Consider the following 22360-nt stretch of genomic DNA (forward strand, 5'->3'; position numbering starts at 1 on the left):
TAGGTCAGGTTGCCATCAATTGAAGATTCGAAATGATGATATTTCAAAAACTGCTTTAGGACTCGTTATGGACACTATGAATTTCTGGTGATGTTATTTGGATTGACCAATGCACCAGCGGCTTTCATGGATTTGATGAATCGTGTGTTTAAACCGTTCTTGGACCAATTTGTGATCGTGTTCATCGATGATATTCTGATATACTCGCGTTCGAAAGAAGAGCACGCGCATCATTTGCGATTAGTACTCCAAGTGTTGAGAGAGCATCAGCTCTACGCCAAGTTTTCCAAATGCGAATTCTGGCTAAAGGAAGTGGCATTTTTGGGACATGTTGTGTCTCAAAATAGCATCATGTTCGACCCAAAGAAGATTGAAGCTGTGTCAGAATGAAAACGACCTAGCTTAATTACGGAGATCCGTAGTTTCCACGAATTAGTAGGATACTACAGACGATTTGTGCAGGACATTTCGAAGATTTCTGCACCATCGACGAAGTTAACTCAGAAGAATGCTAAGTTTGATTGGACGAATAAGTGTGAAATTAGTTTCTAAAGCTGAAGGAGTGCTTAACGACAACACCAGTGTTAGCATTACCCGAAGGAGCAGAAGGATTTACAGTATAATGTGATGCTTCTAGAGTTGGATTAGGATGCGTATTAATGTAGTATGGTCGAGTGATAGCCTATGCTTCTCGATAGCTGAAAAAGCATGAATTGAACTATCCGACTCACGATTTGGAGTTAGCAGCTGTGATCTTTGCTTTAAAGGTTTGGAGGCATTACTTGTATGGAACAATATGTGAGATATTCACAGATCACAAGAGTTTGAAGTATATCTTTGATCAACGTGAGTTGAACCTTAGACAGAGAAGATGGTTAGAGTTGCTAAAGGATTACAATTGTACTATTCAGTATCATCCCGCAAAAGGCCAACGTAGTGGCGGATGCTTTGAGCAGAAAGTCTGCAGGCAGTCTTACGCACATTACTCTAATGTGGCAAAGACCATTAGCTAATGAGGTTCATAAGTTGTATAACCAAGGAGTTAAGTTTGAAATTTCAAAACCATGGAAATTTGTTAGCTCAGTTGAGTATTCGACCAATATTGATAGATCGAATAAAGGAATTACAAGCGGAGGATCCTCAACTGAAACGATTGATGGATGAAGTGCAACAAGGAAAAAGTCAAGATATCAGCATTTTCAACGGAACATTAGGGTATGGCACCAGATTGTGTGTGCCAAATCTGGATAAATTAAGACAGAAAATCATGGAAGAGACCCATTGTCACGACCTAAATTATTAAGCCGAGACCGGCGCTAGGGAATGGGAGTGGTAGCTCCGAAACACGTAGCAAGCCTAACACTACTAAAAGTTTTCACAAATAAAAACATAATATCATATATAAAACGTTTTCAGAAAACTCTTTTTGATAATACAATTATAGATATTAAAATATTATATCAGAGTTTACATTTAAAATAAACTGTTTAAAATCAAATCACAAATCTTATACTGACACCTACTGACTACTGCAGCTCTAGGAACTCATATTATGTGCAAGTCAATCGACTTCTGGCATAACGAAGATGGTTTGTCTGATCCGACTCTGATTACCTGAAAACCATCAGAGTGAGAGGGTTATTATTTTGGAAAATACTGAGTGAGTATGCAAATTACTAATGGTATTATAAAATTATAACATCGCATATTCAAACATATATAACTCAATACATGATATAAGAAAACAGCACAACATTCTCAAGTGATAGATCCGATCGAAACCCTAATCTTAAACTCTAAACTCGTCTTATTTGTATCACATCGTAATCATATCAAATCATCTTAATCCGAGTAGTCCGGTCCCGAGATAGTTCAACCGAATTCAACCGCGGCCACGTGGCATAGTCCCGGGATAGTTCAACCGAGTTCAACTCATGCCACTGCTTAATCCCAAGTTGTGGTCCCGATATAGTTCAACCGAGTTCAACCCACTAGATACAGGTCCCGAGATAGTTCCACCGAGTTCAACCTCGTATTTATCATTTACATGTCCAACTTTTATATTTATATCATATGTATTTGTAATTTCAAGGACAATCTAGAAACGCTTGACTGACTCAAGTACTAGTGATCACACAGCCTATTGACACCCAATAGGTAGTTAGTTTCTTCGGATCACATACTAGATTCATGTATTCAAAGAAATGAATAAAACATCATTCATATAATCAAATCAGTCAAACATAGCAGTATCTTATATGAGCAAGTCATATAAATGCGATGTATTTAATAATAGTATTCGTAATATAAGAAATTAGCTTTTAAAATAATATGCAAAAGTAAATTGCAACTCACAGAAACCGCTATTCCAAAAATTGCAATGTCATCAATCAATCACGCAGGTTCTATGCGTCGTTCGATCACGTAGCCATTCCAGCTCGTCGGACTCGTAGTTCGTCGATTCTGATGTTACATCATAATATCAGAACGTTTAATTCATAAACGCCAATCTTAGATGAAGGACTAAACCAAATTCCAAGTTTCTTTCTTTGGTTGATTTTCTACTCTTTCATTTAACTTCAAAATGTGACTCCTTTATTCAATCGCTAAAATGCTAACCTAATTACTTTGTTGTTTACTTAACTGGCCACTCGTGACCACGTCCATACCTTTTATTGAATTCAAATACGACCCATCAACGAATCATATTCATTTCAGGCTCACGGGATTTTTTCCCTCATCGGAACTCCTGGAAGTCGCCGTTGGGGCAGGGCACGTCGTGCCTGAGCTATTTTGGGAGGGGAACATCGTGCCCCCCTCTATGAACATCGTGCCCCCTAATAATCAAGGGGGCACGTCGTGCACAGGCCATTTTTGGCCTGCACGACGTGCTGAGGCTCAGCACGTCGCGCCCTCTTTGTTGGGGCGCGATTCCAGCAAGTCGGAGGGCCTATTCCAATACCAAACACACCTATAACCCATTCCGACATGTACCTAATTCATCTTAACACAATACCCATAAAAATCCTTACGAAAACGATGAAATACGACGTGATTTAGGTGTTTCGATTCGACCGTAACAACATAACATTGAAACAGCCCACAGATTTCGAATTTTAACACCTAAAACTGAAATCTTACCTTGATATAAAGCTTGAATATGATAAAGGATTGAATTCCGAGCAAATCGATATAAAGAACACGCGATTTGGACGAAAACGGCGAAACGGCGGCGAATCGATGTTGATCGCCGTTTTCTCGTTTTCTTTCATCTGGATCCTTCTGATCCTTTCAATTCTTTATTCATAAAGAATTATATATATATATATATCTTGGCAAATTTGCCACTTTAATCCTTCATTTCTTTGGCTTAAACCATTTCTCTTTCAAACTTTTTATTTTAACCAAACTGTTAATTATTCACTTAAACTCGAATACGTACGTATTATTTATATCCAAATAAATAATACGATACCGAGAACTAATATTTTTCCGTCAAATGTTTATAAACTTCGATTCTTGAGACTTAATTGGTTAATTACCATTTTAGTACTTAAACTTTATTTTATAACTTTTCTTGATATTTTCATTTTAATTCCAATTTCAACTTGTAAATTAATATATAATATTGAATTCCTTGTAATTAACTTCCTGAGACCGGCCTACTAAAGTTTTATTTATCTTAATTTCTCGGAAATCATTCCGATACCGCCACTCCAGCCACTCAAAACTGGACACATGGTCCAATTAGATAATTTAAATCTACGGGGTATTACACCCATGAATCGATGTATAGTGTACATCCTGGATAAACCAAAATGTATCGTGACATCAAGAAGATGTATTGGTGGAATAGAATGAAGAAGGATATCGCAGAGTTTGTAGCCAAGTACTCGACTTGTCAGCAAGTCAAATTAGAACATCAACGGCCATATGGATTTCTGCAACCTTTACCTGTTCATGAGTTGAAATGGGAAAGGATCACTATGGATTTCGTAGTTGGATTGCCAAAGACACAAAGAGGTTTTAATTCTATATGAGTGATTGTAGATCGTCTGACGAAGTCAGCACACTTTATTCCCATCAAGATGACGTATTCAACAGCGAAGTTAGAACAGTGTATCTTGACAAGATTGTCAGTTTACACGGAGTTCCCGTATCGATTGTCTCAGATAGAGGTTCAGTTTTTACCTCTCATTTCTGGAAAGGTTTGCTAGAAGCATTGGGAAAGCAGTTAGACTTCAGCACTGCTTGTCATCCTCAGACAGACGGTCAGTCTGAAGAACGATTCAAACATTAGAAGATATGCTTTGTTTATGTGTCTTGGATTTTTGGAGGAAGTTGGGATGAATATTTACCGTTAGTAGAGTTCTCATATAACAACAGTTATCATTCGAGCATTGAGATGGCTCCTTATGAGGCTCTATATGGACGCAAGTGTAGATCCCCAATCTGTTGGGATGAGGTTGGAGAAAGAAAGTTGACAGGAGCAGAGATTATTCAGATTACCTTGGAGAAGGTACCTCTGATTAAACAACGTTTGAATACTGCTTTCAGTCGACAGAAGAGTTACGCAGACCCAAAGAGGAAAGACATAGAGTTTCAAGTTGGAGATTACATCTTTCTCAAGGTATCACCTGTGAAAGGTGTGGTTCGTTTTGGAAAGAAGGGAAAACTATCTCCAAGGTATGTGGGTCCATACTAGATCGTGGAGCGTATCTGGAAAGTGGCTTACAAGTTGGACTTGCCACTAGATATGTCGCAAGTTCATCTTGTGTTTCATATTTCCATGCTTCAGAAATATGTATCGGATCCCTCTCGTGTGTATCAACCGCAAACAGTGGAAGTGAATGAGGAGTTAGCATATGAAGAAGAACTAGTAGAGATCATTGATACACAAGTACGGAAGCTGCAAACCAAAGAGATTCTGATGGTGAAAGTTCTTTAGAGAAACCATTATGTTGAAGAATGCACGTGGGAAACGTAGGAGGATATGCGACAGAGATATCCGTATCTGTTTATCCCAGGTACGTGGATAAAAATTAAATTCGAGGACGAATTTATTATAAGGTGGGGTGAATGTAATAACCCGTAAATTGTTTTAAGCTATTAGATTGTGCCACATGTCCTAAATTGCAAAATTTAGGTCAAGTAGGTCAAAATTGGAAATCGAGTTGAGAATCGTAATCGGAATAAGCTTATTAAGTTGATCGCGAAATAATAATTTTAATTGGTAATTATTACTCATTAGAGCAGGTATTAGCGGGATTAAGAAAAAGCTAAGAAAATTAATATAAAATAAAGTATGGGTCCCGAGCTAATAATCTTTACGCCGTCGTCCATGTAATATTTTTAAGAATTTATCGGTAAGGTTTTGTGTTATTCAGAGACAGTTTTAATTTTCGACGCGGACGTTAATTAAGTAATTGAGTTAAAGTACGAGATTGAGCTGCTTGAGTTAAAGAGTACTTTAGCCATTATATATATAAGTTCATCATCTACTTCATTAAGAAGTATCAGAACCAAAAAAACCTTTACATTCAACGTTAATCATCGGTGTTTCATAAGTTTTCTGTTTCTCGACCAAATTCGACGATTTTTGTTGCTAAACGATCCTAGAACGAAGGGCTATCAAGGTAAGCTAGTTTTTTTATGGTTTATTTGGTTGCATTTGGTGGGTTTTTTAGATTTAAACGATAGGTTACGGTGAAACCGTATCGAGATTATGTATTTGATTCGTTTTTAGCATTTTTGTTACGTTTAAGTATGGATTGTGATGTTATTTTGATGCCGGATTCGTTCATGAGTGTTTTCCGTGAGGAGTTTTTTGAGTAGCAAGGGCTGCTGCCCCGTTGTCACGTCGCGCCAGCCTTGGGCACGACGTGAAGGATGATGTCACGCCGCGAAGGGGACCTTCGCGGCGCGACACCCCTTGGCACGACTTGCCAAGGCCAAACCGGGGCCCTCCTAGGTTGTTTTCGACCCCTCCCGATGCTTGGAACTTGGACTAAACGCTTCTTAAATCAATATGAACCTACCGACTCCGGAAATGTGCAATTTGGACTAAAAACATATAGAATGAGATTAGGGTTTTGATATGCGGGATGAGACGATTAGGGTTTAGGTTTAAGTCGTAAACCTAAAGCCGTAAAGCGTTAGTATCGAAGAACGATAAGTTACGAAGGAACGAAGTGAGATTAAACGTGATTAGAAATCGACGAGTTACGTTTATGTTATATCTCGAGTCTAGAATATCTATAGAGTTAGATTCTTACTCGAGCTATATTTGTTTGTTTCCTAGATCCGGCGAGGCAACTAGCTACCGGACAAGGAGCTTGACGGGGGTCGTGTGATAAAGTTTTTGGAATAACAAGCAGTGAGTTTATAAATGTTTACTTTTGATGTATTGAAAATGCATTTCTTTCTAAACACAAATGTTTTATATAAATTGCATAACATGATTTATTATCGAAATGCTTTGTATGAAGTGCACGCATCATTATTTTGAAACCATTATAGATCCGATGAAACATGCTTTCCTATTGGGCGGTAATAGGACTACGTGATCACTAGTTATAATCGAGTGATATACTTATTTGTTGTGTGTGAATGCGTTACGAGGTCAGCATGGTTGAACTATCTCGCGGCATGTATCTAGCGAGTCGCCATGGTTGAACTATCCCGGGACTCTGCTGTATTGTTGGATATAAAGATGGTATGAGGCATGTTGGTTGAAGTATCCCGGTGCCCGACTAGATGGTATAGTTGACACGGTTGAACTATCCCGTAACCTACCATCAAGATTAAGTTATTAGTTTTGATTGCGAGAAAGATTCAAAAGAATCAAGGATTAGGGTTTCAATTGGAAGTTATTTTTGGATGCATATGTATGAATGATTTACAACATTGTTTTGTTTTATAGAATGTTCATTAGTAAACTATGAACTCGCTCAGTTTCGGATGACCTTGTTGTTTTAAACGTTTTCAGGTGAATAGTCTTTTTGACGTGACAGACTTCTATCCTTGCTTCAGAAGTATGTACAAAGGAAGTGTGTATCGTTAGTGCTGTAGTAGATTAGTCCTAGATGTTTATGTGGTTTCGTCAAACAGTTTTATGTATCTTTATACTCTGATGTTTTGTAAACATGAATAGTTTTACTGCGATTTAAATGGTTTGCTTTTGATGTGCAAAACAGGGCAATGCTTGATGTGGTATCGCAGTGTAGCACCCTAGTTTCTAAGATGTTTTTCAAAATGTACATAGATGCTGTGACATCTTATCGTTTTAAAAGCTTTTCGAAAAATGCTTACATGATTGCTATTTGATTTGTATCGCAAAAAGTTTATAATGGTTTTAGGCTTGCTATGGGTTTTAGAGCTACCACTCCCATTCCCTAGCGCCGGTCTCGGCTCGAGATTTCGGGTCGTGACAAGTTTACAAAGTATCAGAGTATAGACGATACATAAAACCGTTTGACCATATAGGCAACTAGGACTAGACTACTGCGTCGCTACTGATTGAAACCTCCTTTGTACATACTTCTAAACACAGACTTCTGAAGCAAGGATAAAAGTTTGTCACGTCAAAAGACTATTTACCTAAAAATGTTTAAAACAACAGGGTCAATCGAAACTGAGCGAGTTCATAGTTTACAAGTGAGTATTCTATAAAACAAAGCAGTGCTATAATTCATTCATTTATATGCATTCGAACATAACTTCCGATTGAAACTCTAATCCTTGATTCATCGAATCTTCTTTACGATCAAAACGATTAACTTAACCCTGATGGTAGGTTACGGGATAGTTTAACCAAGTCAACCAATACCATCTGGTACAGTCCCGGGATAGTTCAACCAACGTGACTAGTACCATCACTCAAATCCAACAATCAATATGAGTCCTGGGATAGTTCAACCTAGGTGACTCATTAGATACAGGTCGCAGGATAGTTCCACCAAGCTGACCTTGTACCTAAACACACAAAAGATGTCTCCAACATCAAACAAAGAAGCATATAGCTTGAACTTAACTAGTGATCACGTAGTTCCTATTGCCGCCCAATCAAAAAGCATGTTTCATCAGATCTATACTGGTTTCAAGATAATGATGCGTGTATTTCATACAAAGCATTTTCGATACTAAATCATGATATGCAATTCATATAAAACAATTTGCATTTAGAAAGCAATGCATTTTCAATACATCAAATGTAAACACATAGAAACTTACTGCTTGCTATTCCAAAAACTCTGATCACACGACCCCCGTCAACTTTCATGAGCTCCTTGTCTGGTAGCTGGTTGCCACGCCGGATCTAGGAAAAAGACAAACATAGCTCGAGTAAGAATATAACTATATAGACATTCTAGACTCGAGATATAAACATATACGTAACTCGTCGAGTTCTAATCGCGTCTAATCTCATTTTGTTCCATCTTTACTCATCGATCTTTGAAACTACCTCTATATCGTTTTAGGTTTACGACTTAAACCTTAAACCAAAACGTCTAACTCTGCATATCAAAACTCTAATCCTAATTTTCATGTTCTAAGTCCAAATTCCACGTTTTCGGAGTCCGTAGGTCAAAATCAAGTTAAAATGCAACGTACGGGTCTCGGGATGTCATTCCCGTGACGAAACAGGCTTGGCATGCCTTGCCAAGCCTTCCTCACGTCGTGAGGGGTCCCCTCACTTCGCGAGGCTTGCCGTCACGTGAGGCACTCCCTCACGTTGTGAGGGAGCTCCTCACGTCGTGAGGACGTGAAAATCAGCTCCAAATGATCCTCCAATGCAATTCCGACTCTAATTCGACCTACTCTAACGTGCCCATCATCACCACAACTCATAGGAACAACAAAAACTCCTAAACAAACCATAAAACGTATAAATCAAATCCAAAATCGTCGAAATGACGAAACAGCTTTAAAACCTAACCTTAGTAATCAAAAACCCATCAATTTTAATCAAACAAACAGCAAACGATAGCTTCCCTTGATTCCCCGTCCAAGCACAATGAAATCGCAACAAGAATTGTCGAATTCGGTCGAGAAATGCTAACCTTAGGTAAAGAACAGTGATGCGTGAAAAGGAAATGGATATTGCTAGGTTTTGGTATCTGATGCTAATGTGTTCAATTGAATTCATTTCCTTAATTACTTTGGCTAAAGTACAATTTGGCTCAAGTAGCTCAAACTCGTACTTTAACTCATTTCTTTAATTAACGTCTGCATCCAATTTTAAAACAGTATCAGAATTACACAAAACATTATCGATAAATTCTTAAAAATATTTTACGGACAACGACATAAAAATTATTAGCTCGGGACCTACACTTTATTTTATATTAATTTTTTTGGCTTTTACTTAGTCCGGCTAATACCCGTTCTAACGAATAATAATTTTCCAACTAAATTATTATTTCGCGATCAATCTTATAAACTTATTCCGACTAAAATTGTCAACTCAATTTCCATTTCCGACCTACTTGACCTAAATTTCTTAATTTAGGACACATAGCACGATCTAATACCTTAACAGTTTATAGGTTGTTACATTCACCCCTCCTTACAATAAATTCGTCCTCGAATTTAAATCTTAGCCATGTACTTATCAATTGAAACCAACACATCCATAAAAGTTATAAAAGATACCTTGAACGATAACATCAAAATCTTGAGCCTTTGGTGGATTCAAAGCAAAAACGCTGGCCTGACTTCATTCAGCCTGTGAAGTCTGACCATATCCAGACGCTGCCTGATATGCAGTTCTCTGCTGATTGTAGGATGTTAGCGCAACCGTGGTCATCCAACCTTGGGGTCCTTACCCCGAACAATCTCTAGCAAAGTGACCTTGTTGGCCACAATTAAAGCACGCTCCTGATATAAGATGGCATACACCATAATGCCTCTTGCTACAGGTCTGACAAATAGGAGGTCCAACTCTTGCATCACTTGCTGTCCTTGCACCAAATCCTTCTTCAAAAGTATTTTCTTGTGATTCCTGTCTTCCTCTCTTACGACCTCATACACGATTTTGGTCCAAATAATCCTCCTTCTAAGTCTGGATTGGATCATTAAGCTAATTACTAATATCTTCACTTTCTTCTTGACACAATCCAGATGGATCTACAATTGTTTGAAATTGGATCAGAGAAGTTTCAATCTGAGGAGCGCTATCTAGAAGTTGAACTAAATCCACGTTCTCCTTAGACATCAAACTGAAAAACTCGGGCCCTGAGCCCTTCACAAACCTTGTATTAACTCTTATCGGATCCACCATCAAATCTGGTGCAAATCGGCTGAATCTTATGAAATCCGTAACATACTCTTGCACCAATCTGTCTCCCTTGTTCAATTTCAACAATCTATCACGATGCACCTCCATCATTGAATACAGGAGACAGAACTCTCTGAAGCGATTGACAAACTCAGCCCACATCATCTGGCCCATCGTTGGTTGAATCAAACATTGGAACCAATCATTCGCTGGTCCTTTCAATGACATCTCTATCAAAATGATAGACTGCCTCTCGTTAGCTTGAAGGCGTCTAGCGTTACGCTTCACTTCTTCCACAAAATCCAAAGCATTGCCTAAACCATCAAACTTAGTTGGCTTCAGGCGTATGTAAGCCAAAACTATATCCCGATCCGCACAAGAATCTAAGCGTTGTTGTTGTTGTAGCAACTGCTCCCGATACATATTTGTCACTTCAGCCTGGTTGGTCTGCATAGCTGCCACACCAGTCAACAACTGATCTAATTAAAATACTACAGGATTCGCTTGTTGAGGCATTCCTGGTGCCTGCACTGGTTCTTGCACATTGGCAGCTTGGCCTCTGCCTCTGCCGTCACCTCTTCCACGGCCTCTACCTCTTCCGTCTACCCTAACCGGTTGCTGCTGTCCTCCCTAGACAGAAGACTCATCTTGAGCCTCTCCGACTACTTCTTGTGCCACGTCTGGTGCAACTCTTGGTGCAACTCCTGGTGCCACTACGGCACGCGGTCTAGTTTATCTCTGGTCAGCCATCCTAACAAAAACAAACAACGTCACGATCAATAACCATTCGACGAGTACGTGATCACTTCTAAGAGAAAAACTAATCTTATACGCTAATGCATCGAGTCGCATCCTATCGATCACACAGACATAACAGACTCACATTCTACAGAGGATAGTTGAAAATTTGAAAACAAACGAGGACATATCAATGACATGACTCGAATCCTATAATTGCAGTAGTTCATAGTTCAACTTAGTGAACTCGTCAATCCTAGGATCACATATCACATAACATATAAGGCAATGGCCTAGGAAACTAAACTATTGCTCTCGTACCAACTATGTCACAACCCAAAATATCGAGTCGAGACCGGCGCTCGGGAATGGGAGTGGTAGCTCCGAAACCCGTAGCAAGCCTAAAACTACTATAAACTTTTTGCGATCTAAATGGATAACCAATCATATACAACGTTTTCAGAAAAGCTTTTCAAATGATATGATTTCAAACATCTATTAACATTCTAAAAACTATACATAGAAAGCAGGGTCTTACAATGCGATGCCGCATCAAGCACTGCCCTGCTTCACACATAAAAAACAAACGGTTTAAGCGCAGATAAACCATACAAGTTTCCAAAGTATCAGGGTATAGATGATACATAAAACCGTTTGATTATATAGGCAACTAGGACTAGACTACTGCACCGCTAATGATTGAAACCTCCTTTGTACATACCTTTAAACACACACTTCTGAAGCAAGGATAGAAGTCTGTTACGTTAAAAGACTATTTACCTAAAAATGTTTAAAACAACGGGTTTATTCGAAACTGAGTGAGTTCATAGTTTACAAGTGAGTATTCTATGAAACAAAACAATGCTATAATTCAGTCATTTATATGCATCAGAATATAACTTCCGATTGAAATCCTGATCTTTGATTCATCGAATTTTCTTTACAATCAAAATGATTAACTTAATCCTGATGGTAGGTTAAGTGATAGTTCAACCAAGTCAACCAATACCATTTGGTATAGTCCCGAGATAGTTCAACCAACTGATTAGTACCATCACTCAAATCCAACGATCGATATGAGTCTCGGGATAGTTTAACCTAGGTGACTCATTAGATACAGGTCGCGGGATAATTACACCAAGATGACCTTGTTCCTGAACACACCAAAGATGTCTCCAACATAAAACAAAAAAGCATATAGCTTGAACTTAACTAGTGATGACGTAGTTCCTATTGCCGCCCAATAGGTAAGTATGTTTCATCGGATCTATACTGGTTTCAAGATAATGATGCGTGTATTTCATACAAAAAAATTTTGATTCTAAATCATGCTATGCAAATCATATAAAACAATTTGCATTTAGAAAGCAATGCATTTTCAATACATCAAATGTAAACACATATAAACTCACTGCTTGCTATTCCAAAAACTCTGATCACACCACCCCTGTCAAGTTTCACGAGCTCCTTGTCTAGCTGGTTGCCTCGGCGGATCTAGGAAACAGATAAACATAACTCGGGTAAGAATCTAACTCTATTGACATTCTAGACTCGAGATATAAACATAAACGTAACTCGTGGAGTTCTAATCGCGTCTAATCTCATTTCGTTCCATCTCTACTTATTGATCTTTGATACTACCTCTATATTGTTTTAGGTTTACGCTAAACCTTAAACCTAAATATCTAACTTCGTATATCAAAACCCTAATCCTAATTTTCATGTTCTAAGTCCAAATTCCACGTTTTCGGACTCCGTAGGTTAAAATCAAGATGAAATGCATCGTACGGGTCTCGGGATGTCATTCCCGTGACGAAGCAGGCTTGGCATTCCTTTCCAAGCATTCCTTACATCGTGAGGGGTCCCCTTACGTCGTGAGACTTTCCCTCACGTCGTGAGGCACTCCCTCACGTCGTGAGGACGTGAAAATCAGCTCCAAATGATCCTCCAATGCGATTCCGACTCCAACCGACCTACGCTAACGTGCCCATCATCACCACAACTCATAGGAACAACAAAAACGCCTAAACAAACCCTAAAACGTCAAAATCAAATCCAAAATCGTCGAAACGGCGAAATCACTCTAAAACTCTAACCTTACTAATTAAGAACCCATCAATTTTAATCAAACAAACAGCAAAACGATAGCTTACCTTGATTCCCTGTCCAAGCACGATCAAATCGCAACAAGAATCGTCGAATTCGGCGAAAAATGCTAACCCTAGGTGAAGAACAGTGATGCCTGAAAAGGAAATGGATTTTGCTAGGTTTTGGTATCCGATGTTAATGAATTCAATTGAATTCATTTCATTAATTACTTTGGCTAAAGTATAATTTGTCTCGAGCAGCTCAAACTCATACTTTAACTAAATTCCTTAATTAACGTACGCATCCAGTTTTAAAACCGTCTCAGAATTACACGAAACTTTACCGATAGATTCTTATAAATATTTTACGGACAACGGCGTAAAAATTATTAGGTCGGGACTTACACTTTATTTTATATTAATTTTCTTTGCTTTTACTTAGTCCCGCTAATACGCGTTCTGACGAATAATAATTTTTGCAACTAAATTTTTATTTCGCGATCAATCTTATTAACTTATTACGACTAAAATTCTTAACTCAATTTCCATTTCCGACCTACTTGACTTAAATTTCCTAATTTAGCACACGTGACACGACCTAATAACTTTAACAATTTATGGGTTATTACACGAGATCAGTGTTTAAACTATAAGTATTAATTCGGAGGTTAAGGAACCCAAACAGAATTAATATTCAAATTTACTCCTAAGCTAATCCAAAAATTAAGATAAAAAATTTGAGTTTTGGTTTTTAGTTTGTTTGATAATTGATGTGTAAACTTTATTAAAAGAAAAAATAGCTATTTAAAGAGACAAACTCTTAAAATAAGAAAACCTATTAAAATAAGACAAACTCTCACTCCCTCCGTCTCAAATTGACATACATTATTTTTAATTTTTTTATCTATATGTAGTCGTTTATTATTTAGATGAATTGTCATATACACCCTCATTTATTATAATGAAATTTATTAAAAGTCAAGTAAAAGATATTAAAAGACAAAAGTTACTACTACATTAAACAAGGACAAATATGACATTTTTGTATACATTAACTCATTTTATTTAGATAAACTAATATTCTTAATATTTGTATTTGTCCTAAATTGCTTATTAATTTAGGACGGAAGAAGTAGTAAAAAGAATATATTAAAAAACTGATCTATTTGGCTAAACGGGCCGTATACCTAAAAATCCAATTTAGCTAATGGTCCAATCTAAAATATTTTAGGCTAGTGTAAATAATACCCTATGCGTCCTTTTAGTTGGATGTCAAATAAGGTGAAAAGACGTAATTTTATTTCATGTTTTTAATTTCGCATGAAATAACTATCACATTAAATTAATAATCGGTTATTTAGTCCCAAAAATTAATTACCAAACTTAAATTAATTTTTTTGCCGAACTTAATGATTTCATGGGACATAGTTTGGGGTAATTGATTCTAGGGGTCACTGTACTTTTCAAGAATTTCAAAATGGTGACCGAACTTCAAAACGTAACAAATTGGTTACTAAACTTTCTAATATGTGATTTTGGAAGGTTTTTTAGTGTTTTACGGTCAAATTATACATACGTAGTAATCAAATTTTGATTATTTATAACAAATAATATCTTATATTTCATATATACACACAATCAACAAAAAATCGACTTGAAATAATTTTCTTCGGTAACCAAAAATCCTTCTATCTTAACATAACCAAATAGTATAGTAACTAAAATGTTACGTTTTGAAGTTCGGTCACCATTTTGTAACTTTTTAAAAGTACAGTGACCTCCAAAATCAATTACCCCATAGTTTGGCATATAGTTCGGTCAAATTCGTTTGACATGGCCGAACTTGTATCAATAATTCAAGGTATTGTGAGGTGTAGTTCGGCATTTATTACTGGTAATGTTGAACCACCTACTCCTAAAATATAAATTAATTATAGTATCAAAATTAAGTTCCACCGATCATCAAATCACCTATCACCTGGTATTTTAATAAAGTTTAACCCATCTAAAGCCTTCTCTATTTATATATTTTTTTTCAGTAGGTCCTTATACTTTATTTTGTATTATTTGTATTTTTATTTACCTATTTCCGATTTTCAGGTCCTTTTTGAGTTTTTTTCAGTACCTCTATTTACAATTTTTTTTCCTCCATTACTTATAATTTTTTTTCCTCTAGTTATACAAAAGGACTGAAAAAAATTCAAAAAAAATCTGAAAATAAAAAATAGATAAGTAGAGGGAGCAAATAATACAAAAATAAAATATAAGGACCTACGGGAAAAAAGTGTAAAGTACAGAGACCTCTAAATAGATTTGGCCTTTTAATAACTGGATTGCTAAACACCGCCCCTTTTTACTTAGCACCGCACAACCACATTACATATTTGTCCTTTTCACTTTTTGAATAGAAAACCAACTCATAAACAAAAAACCTAAATCCTCTCAACTAATTCAACATTTCACGAATTCATATTTTACGAAAATGTCGGATTCCGAACGAGATGAAAATCGACAACCTCCGGTAAGTTTTTTTTTTTAATTTCGAATTTTTTTTTAAAACGTTTAAAAACCGAGACGTTGTGATTTCACGTCCCCTTTCCGGCGTCCCCTCTTCCGGAGGGGACGTGAAATCACACGTTCCCTCCGGAAGAGGGAACGTGGATTTCCCACGTTCCCTCTTCCGGAGGGAATGTGCGGCGTCCCCTCTTCCGGAGGGGACGAACGGCGTCCCCTCCGGAAGGGGGAACGCCGAAAAAAATAATAATTAAATAAATTTAAATCTAATTATTGTTTTTTATTTTAGAAAAGTTATAAAATAAATAATTATTTTAAATAAATTAAATAATTTTAGAAATTTATTTAATTTAATATATATTATTTTTATAACTTATATTTAAATTTTTATAATTGCAGGGCGGAAAGCGTAGGGGGAAGTCGTTTTTGGCCCCAGAATTAGGGGGATCGGGAGCCCGTCACGTTAATACGCGTAAAGTTTCTGCCTCAGCTCGACGGAAGAAACCAGCTCATACTTCTCCCGATGACATCCGCATTTCTGTTGAGGATCTTAGAGAGTTTGATGATTTTGAGAGCTCAGAGGACGAGCCAAGTGAAAAAATTTACATTTCTAAACGGAAAAAGGGTGCAGGTGGTCGGTTCGTTGGCGACTCGTCATCAGGTAAATATAATTAAATGATTATAATTAATTTAATAATGTTGTTAAAAAATTTAAATGTAATTTAATTATATTTAATGTTACTTTCAGGGTCGAACAGACGACCTGAAGAGGTTGACGTGTGGACCGTTACTGGTCCAGTACCTGGTGGACCCGAGGATGACACTGTTATTCCTAGTTTTCTCGGGCATGTCGCTTCTCGGCTATGGGATGGGGCGGACAGAGGCGTGCTGAAGTGTCAGACTAGACATGGAGCTCTGAAGAAGCTGAGACAGTGGTATGAGACGGCCTCAGCGGAGGTTAAGGTGCTGATAGACGGAACTGAGATATCACATCTCCCGTTTATCATGTTTGATCATCTGGATATCCCGCTCCTTTCTGCATTTGTGGAGCGATGGCAGCCAGATACAAACTCTTTTCACATGCCATTCGGGGAGATGACCATCACATTACATGACGTGTGGCATATTCTTCGGATTCCAGTTGGTGGGGCTATGGTTTCAGGTGCGATATTCTGTTATATTTTTCACATTTAAATTTTGCGTTAAAATTAAAATTTATTATTAAAATATTTAATTTGAGATTTTGTAATTTATTAGGTTTAATAATTCTTTAATTACGTCTCATTATTATGTTAGGTAAATTTAATGTTATTTAGGATAAGTTAATTGTTTTAGGTTATTTAATAAAATATTTAGACAAATTAGTTGTTTAATGTGGATTGTGTTTTGGTTTGAAAATTGTAATTTCTTTGCAGGACTTCCCTGAAAAATGGGTGATGCTCATTTTTAGGGGAAGTGCTGCCCAATTTTTTCTAAAAATTTACTGTACCTATTGCGTGATATTAATTTAAATTGCGAAATTATGTTTTCAGGTCAGCCGAATAAGGCTCAGCTGATGGCTTACTGCGTACAGATTTTAGGTATTTCACCAGAGGATCTGGTGAGTAAGACAAGCAAGCATTTTGCCCAGGGAGGTGTGCTGATTGAGTCGATCATCAGCTTATGTAGGCATGGCCGTACTGCAGAGGTGGAGGCGATAGCCTGGATCTGGTTGACGTTAGGTTGCACTCTATTCACTGACAAGAGTGGTCATCGGATTAGACCTGCAACCATATGGGAGGTGCGGGACAGAGTCACAGATACGAGTACAGTTTCCTGGGGCTCAGCTACACTAGCTTATCTCTATCGGCAGCTTGGAATCTCATCGAGAGGAGACTGCTCGGGTTTGACTGGGTGTCTGACACTGCTGCAGACATGGATTTATGAGTACTTTCCATGCTTCCGGCCCCAGCGAGAGCGGCTGTTGATCGAGTCTCATCTTCCTCGAGCTTCTAGCTGGAGTGCTACTGCGTCAGATTGTTCAGCCACCCGACTTCGGTCCTTGCGAGCTCGTTTGGACACGCTTACTGCTGAGGAGGTATGTAAATTTGTTAATTTATTAGTTAAATTTTATTTTATTACGATCGCTATATTTTAATTTTGGTTTTGTAATTTTTTAACAGATCACATGGCTCCCTTTTGGCGGCGAGCCTGCTGCCAGCGTAGAGCACACTGCATATTATGGGTGGATAGCGTACCGGGACATTGTCGAGCCGTATATGCCTTCTAGGGTGCTGCGACAGCTAGGTTATGTGCAGACTGTACCTGTGCCAATTTGTCGGCCAATAGGGGCTGTTAGGTCCTGGAAGTCACTCAAGTACTCTGTGGACATGAGTGTGACGATTGCGGTTGACATGTGGAACGCTTTTCCGGTCATGTACAAGCTGCCGTTAATGGGATTTGAGGAAGCCCACGTTATTGCTGGAGGATGCCATCCAGCGTACCTGGACTGGTTCGAGCGCCATTCGCACCCCCGTATCCTTCCTGGCAGAGATCTTCCACGACGACATCCTCCCCGCAGCAACAACGATTATGTAAGTTTTCATTTTATAATTTAGTGAATATTACATATATTTAACATATTGAATTTACTTGTCTATTTATGGTATTACAGTGGATGACGCTGGTGACCACCGAGTTCGAGCATTTCATCCAAAAAGTCAGCACGATTACCGCCCAACATAGACAGCACTGCGAATTTGACGGCATTCCGGAGTTGGAGACTGAGACGGAGGAGGCCAGCACTACTTTGGATAGAGTCATTGCCGCTTGGCGTAGTGCTGACTGGGTGCTGTTAGTATATGTTGTATGTTTATATTATTAGTACTTTTTTCTGATTATGGACTTGTTTTTTTTTAGATGTTAGTTTCTAGAGAATTTTTTTATATTATGTACGTTTTTGTTTTTATGCAATTTCATGAACATTTTTAAATATTACGTACTGTGGAGTTCAAAAATATTACACGTATAAGAATTAAACACACAGTCAGCATAATTACCGAATAAACATTTTACAATCAACTCAATCTACCATACCTATCAAACTATCCCATTGCTCTCTCCTATTAGCATATAAAGTATGCCAAGACTGAACAGTATGGTCCCTGTGCTGGAACCACAGGGTGGGAATTGGTGGCACAGGAAAATTATCCTGTAAATTCAACCTAACAAAATGAGCGCGTCCACTAATATACAATATCACTATCTCCTTCGATGGTCGTGAGTGAACCTCAGAGGAATGTAAAGGCAGAACAGTAAAGGAAGAGAACCACGTCTGTTGTAGCGTCCCGCCTTGTATATGAATAACAGCTGCATTGAAGATAGTGGCAATAGGGAACAAGTCATCCAATACCTGCATCCATTTAATAAGTCAGAATACAAATATCATTTTTTAGAAAAATATAATAACTTCGTGATAAATTTATATAATTCAATTAAATACCTGCATCCAGTTGCGAGGGCCACACTCTCCCCCTTCCCAACGAATACGTGTAATGGCCGCTTGCAACCCATCAATGCAAACACCCTCGTAACGATAAGGGTGGGCGAAGAGTTCGTTTGCAATGTTCATTATAGTCATTCCCCACATCTCCTCGTTACCATAGATGTAGTCTGCCACCACGCGAAATCCACAGTTGCCGTCCCCAAGCACGTCCACAAGCTCGTCAACGAATGGTAAAAGGAATCCTGGAATAACCTCCGCATTTTGCAAACCAGCTGCGGGAAATAAAAACAATATTATTACAAATAACAAGGATATTAGTATAGTAGACGTACATAATGAATATTAGTGGATGATAATTTACCTGACGCGGATGCACGATTTTTCTGTCCTTGGGAAGATTTAGGACGACCACGTACACGGTCCTTGTACTCATGACGACTCGGATCCCGCTTCGTTGATTTGCTCCCCTTTGGTCGACCTCTGACATTTGTTTTCACTTCTGGTTCCATGTAGCCTAAGTCTTCGGGGTGAAGTCGCTCTCGAACAATACGAGAAATATCACGCAACACTGAAGGATCCTTAGTCATGACCTCCTCGGCGACCTCGTGAAAATACTGATGTTCCTCAGACTGAAAACCAGCAAAATTGGCTTGGGCAGATGTGTCCAACCCATCGCCGAGAATAACAAGTTTCGTCCAAAACGGGTGAATACTGTCAAGGCTGATCGGGTTACCTGCAAATAACACATATTAGCTTTCAATAACAATATTACTATTTTTAGTATTAGTATTCAATAAAAGTGGTGCGTGATACCTGAATCGACCACAGCTCGCAGCTCACATGCACAGGGGATCTGATGTGTTGATCTAACCACGCAACCACATCGATCATAGACATCGGTATTCAATTCTCGCATACGCCTTAGTTCTTTTGATATTAAATCCAGACAGTAATGCGACACTCGGCATGAGAGCTTATCAAATGGAAAACCCCGTCGATGGACGCCGATAGTCCGTCTGGAGTCCTCAAGTGTTTTGCTGCAAATATGCAAAACATTTATATTATTAATAATGACAACATAATTTATATAAGTACTAATATTACTCGACAAGGATATTACCGGATATCTGTCAACTGCGACTGTATAACTTTATCGACCTTCGTCCAGACTGTGTCCAGATCACCGGTGCTAGAGTTGAGCCACTGCTTAAGCTGAGCATGTGCGCTCTCGACTCTACATGTGGTGGTGTTTCCAAAATGTAGGACTAAGTCCGTCCAGCAAGATACAAACTTCTCTCCGTGTCCCAGCCAAGTCCCCTCAATATACTGTATCAACCCCGGAAAACCTTTAAACCGATCTCTGAAGTGTTCCACAGCCATGTTATATTGATCAAAAGTTGGCGCTCTGATAATTTTCTTCCAAGTACTATTCTTGAAAATTTCAGCAAATTCTTGGTTTTTCCCACTGATTCTGTACACTCTATCTTCTACATCCTTATTTATGTGCCACGTACATAGTAGATGAGAAGAACGTGGGAAAACCTCTGACACTGGTCTGATAAGCCCCAATTCTCGATCAGTAAGAATAGCGCTCGGATGAATATGTTCCCCAATCAAGCACCTGCATTATTGCCCGATGATTTAATAAGTAATTAGAATTCGAATATCATTAAAATATTAAATAACATAATTATAATCAAATACCTCAGTCTCTCCAATACCCATCTGTAGCTCCCTTCAGTCTCATCCTTCATAATTGCATATGCAATTATGAAGTTCTTGTTGCAAGGAGTCATTCCAATAATCTCAAAAAAAGGCAGCTTATACTTGTTCGTCTTGTACGTGGAGTCCATGCCGATGATCCAGTAGTACGTACGAAGTAGTCTCACTGAATCAGGATGAGCCATGAAAATATGGGTCACCACACCTGTATCCTCCTCAGCAAGAGTCCAGTGTACATAATCATTTTGCTGAGCCATATGATAAAATTGCGCAACCACATCTCTACCCTCAAAGCTAGACTTTCTCAAAGTCTCTATATAGTTGTACACTTGCCTTATTGTAGGGTTGTCAGATGGTACTTTTTCTTTTAAAGCTGCCATAATAGAACACGGCTTCGCTTGTGCCTTACTCATATCTCGCACAATTTCTTTCGCCTCGCCACTCAGCCCACTCATCTGACGGTATCCTTCAGGATACACAGCTAAAGCATGGTTGTGTGTACTCGAAATACCAGGATCTGTAAGTATAAACCATGTAGTCTTTCCTAATTTGACAATAATTTTAAATTTGCACTGACACGCTTTTGTCTTCGTATTTTTCCGTACGAAGGAATCAGAATCTGTGAATGAACCTCTGTAACGCTCACCCCGAGCACATCGCAGAAGTTTTTTTTCCCCTCGTTCTTATGTGACGAAAGGACTAATTCAAATCCAATCTTTATAGCTGTACTCTTAGCCCAAGTAATTGCTTCAACATCAGTATCAAACCCATGGTCTGGCTTAAACCAATCGCTGTAATCAATTCCGTCACCGCCATAATCTTTTAAATGAACCTGCAAAATATAAATAATTACGTTTAACAAATCGTAATAATATGTAATAAAAATTCGTAATAATATGCAATAAAAAATCACTGTAATTATTAAAAAAAATCATTTAAACGTGTTTTTTTTTTAAAAAAAAAATTATTTTCCGGCCGCGACGTTTCGGTCGCGGCCGGAAAAGGGGGACGCCGGCGTCCTCTCCAGAGGAGTGGACGCCGGCGTTCGGCGTCCCCTCTAGAGGAGGGGACGCCAATTTTCAGCGTCCCCTCCTCTAGATAGGACATGAAACGCAATCGTCTCCCTATAAAAAAAAATCGTAAAAATTTAAAAAATTTATTTTTTACCTCGGAAAAGCCGGAAAAACTTGTTTCCGAACGTCGATACTTGTTTCCCGAAGAATTATACTCGTTATCCGTCATTTTACTCGACTTTTTACGTATTTGTTCGAGTGTGTTCGAATGATTTGAGAGAACTTTTTTTTTGAAATTTTGAGAGGGGCAGAAATGTCTTTGTTCTGTGCGGTGCTAAGTAAAACCGGGCGGCGAATAGTAAAACCCAATAATAATTGTCCAAGAATGACCATGACATGCTCATGAATGACCATGATATGCCGAACCAATACCAACACTTCCAAACTAATAAATTCGGCTGTACCTATTAATGCCGAACCTGGGTGATTGCCGAATTGTCTAATTTGCCGAACTTGTATTATT

General features: G+C 38.3%; 1 protein-coding gene across 1 annotated transcript; it reads right to left on the reverse strand.

The window, feature by feature from the left end:
- Positions 1 to 18679: 18679 nt before the first annotated feature.
- Positions 18680 to 21648, reverse strand: LOC126657105 (PKS-NRPS hybrid synthetase cheA-like). Its single transcript, XM_050351735.2, has 6 exons — positions 20807 to 21648; positions 20223 to 20723; positions 19916 to 20139; positions 19464 to 19835; positions 19100 to 19374; positions 18680 to 19009 (listed from the first exon to the last, which is right to left on the reverse strand). The coding sequence occupies exons 1-6, from the start codon at positions 21277 to 21279 to the stop codon at positions 18680 to 18682; spliced, it is 2175 nt and encodes a 724-aa protein (XP_050207692.1). The 5' UTR covers positions 21280 to 21648.
- Between the last annotated feature and the right edge of the window lie 712 nt (positions 21649 to 22360).

The sequence above is a fragment of the Mercurialis annua genome, linkage group LG7 (assembly GCF_937616625.2).
Source record: "Mercurialis annua linkage group LG7, ddMerAnnu1.2, whole genome shotgun sequence".
NCBI classification, from domain to species: Eukaryota; Viridiplantae; Streptophyta; class Magnoliopsida; order Malpighiales; family Euphorbiaceae; genus Mercurialis; species Mercurialis annua.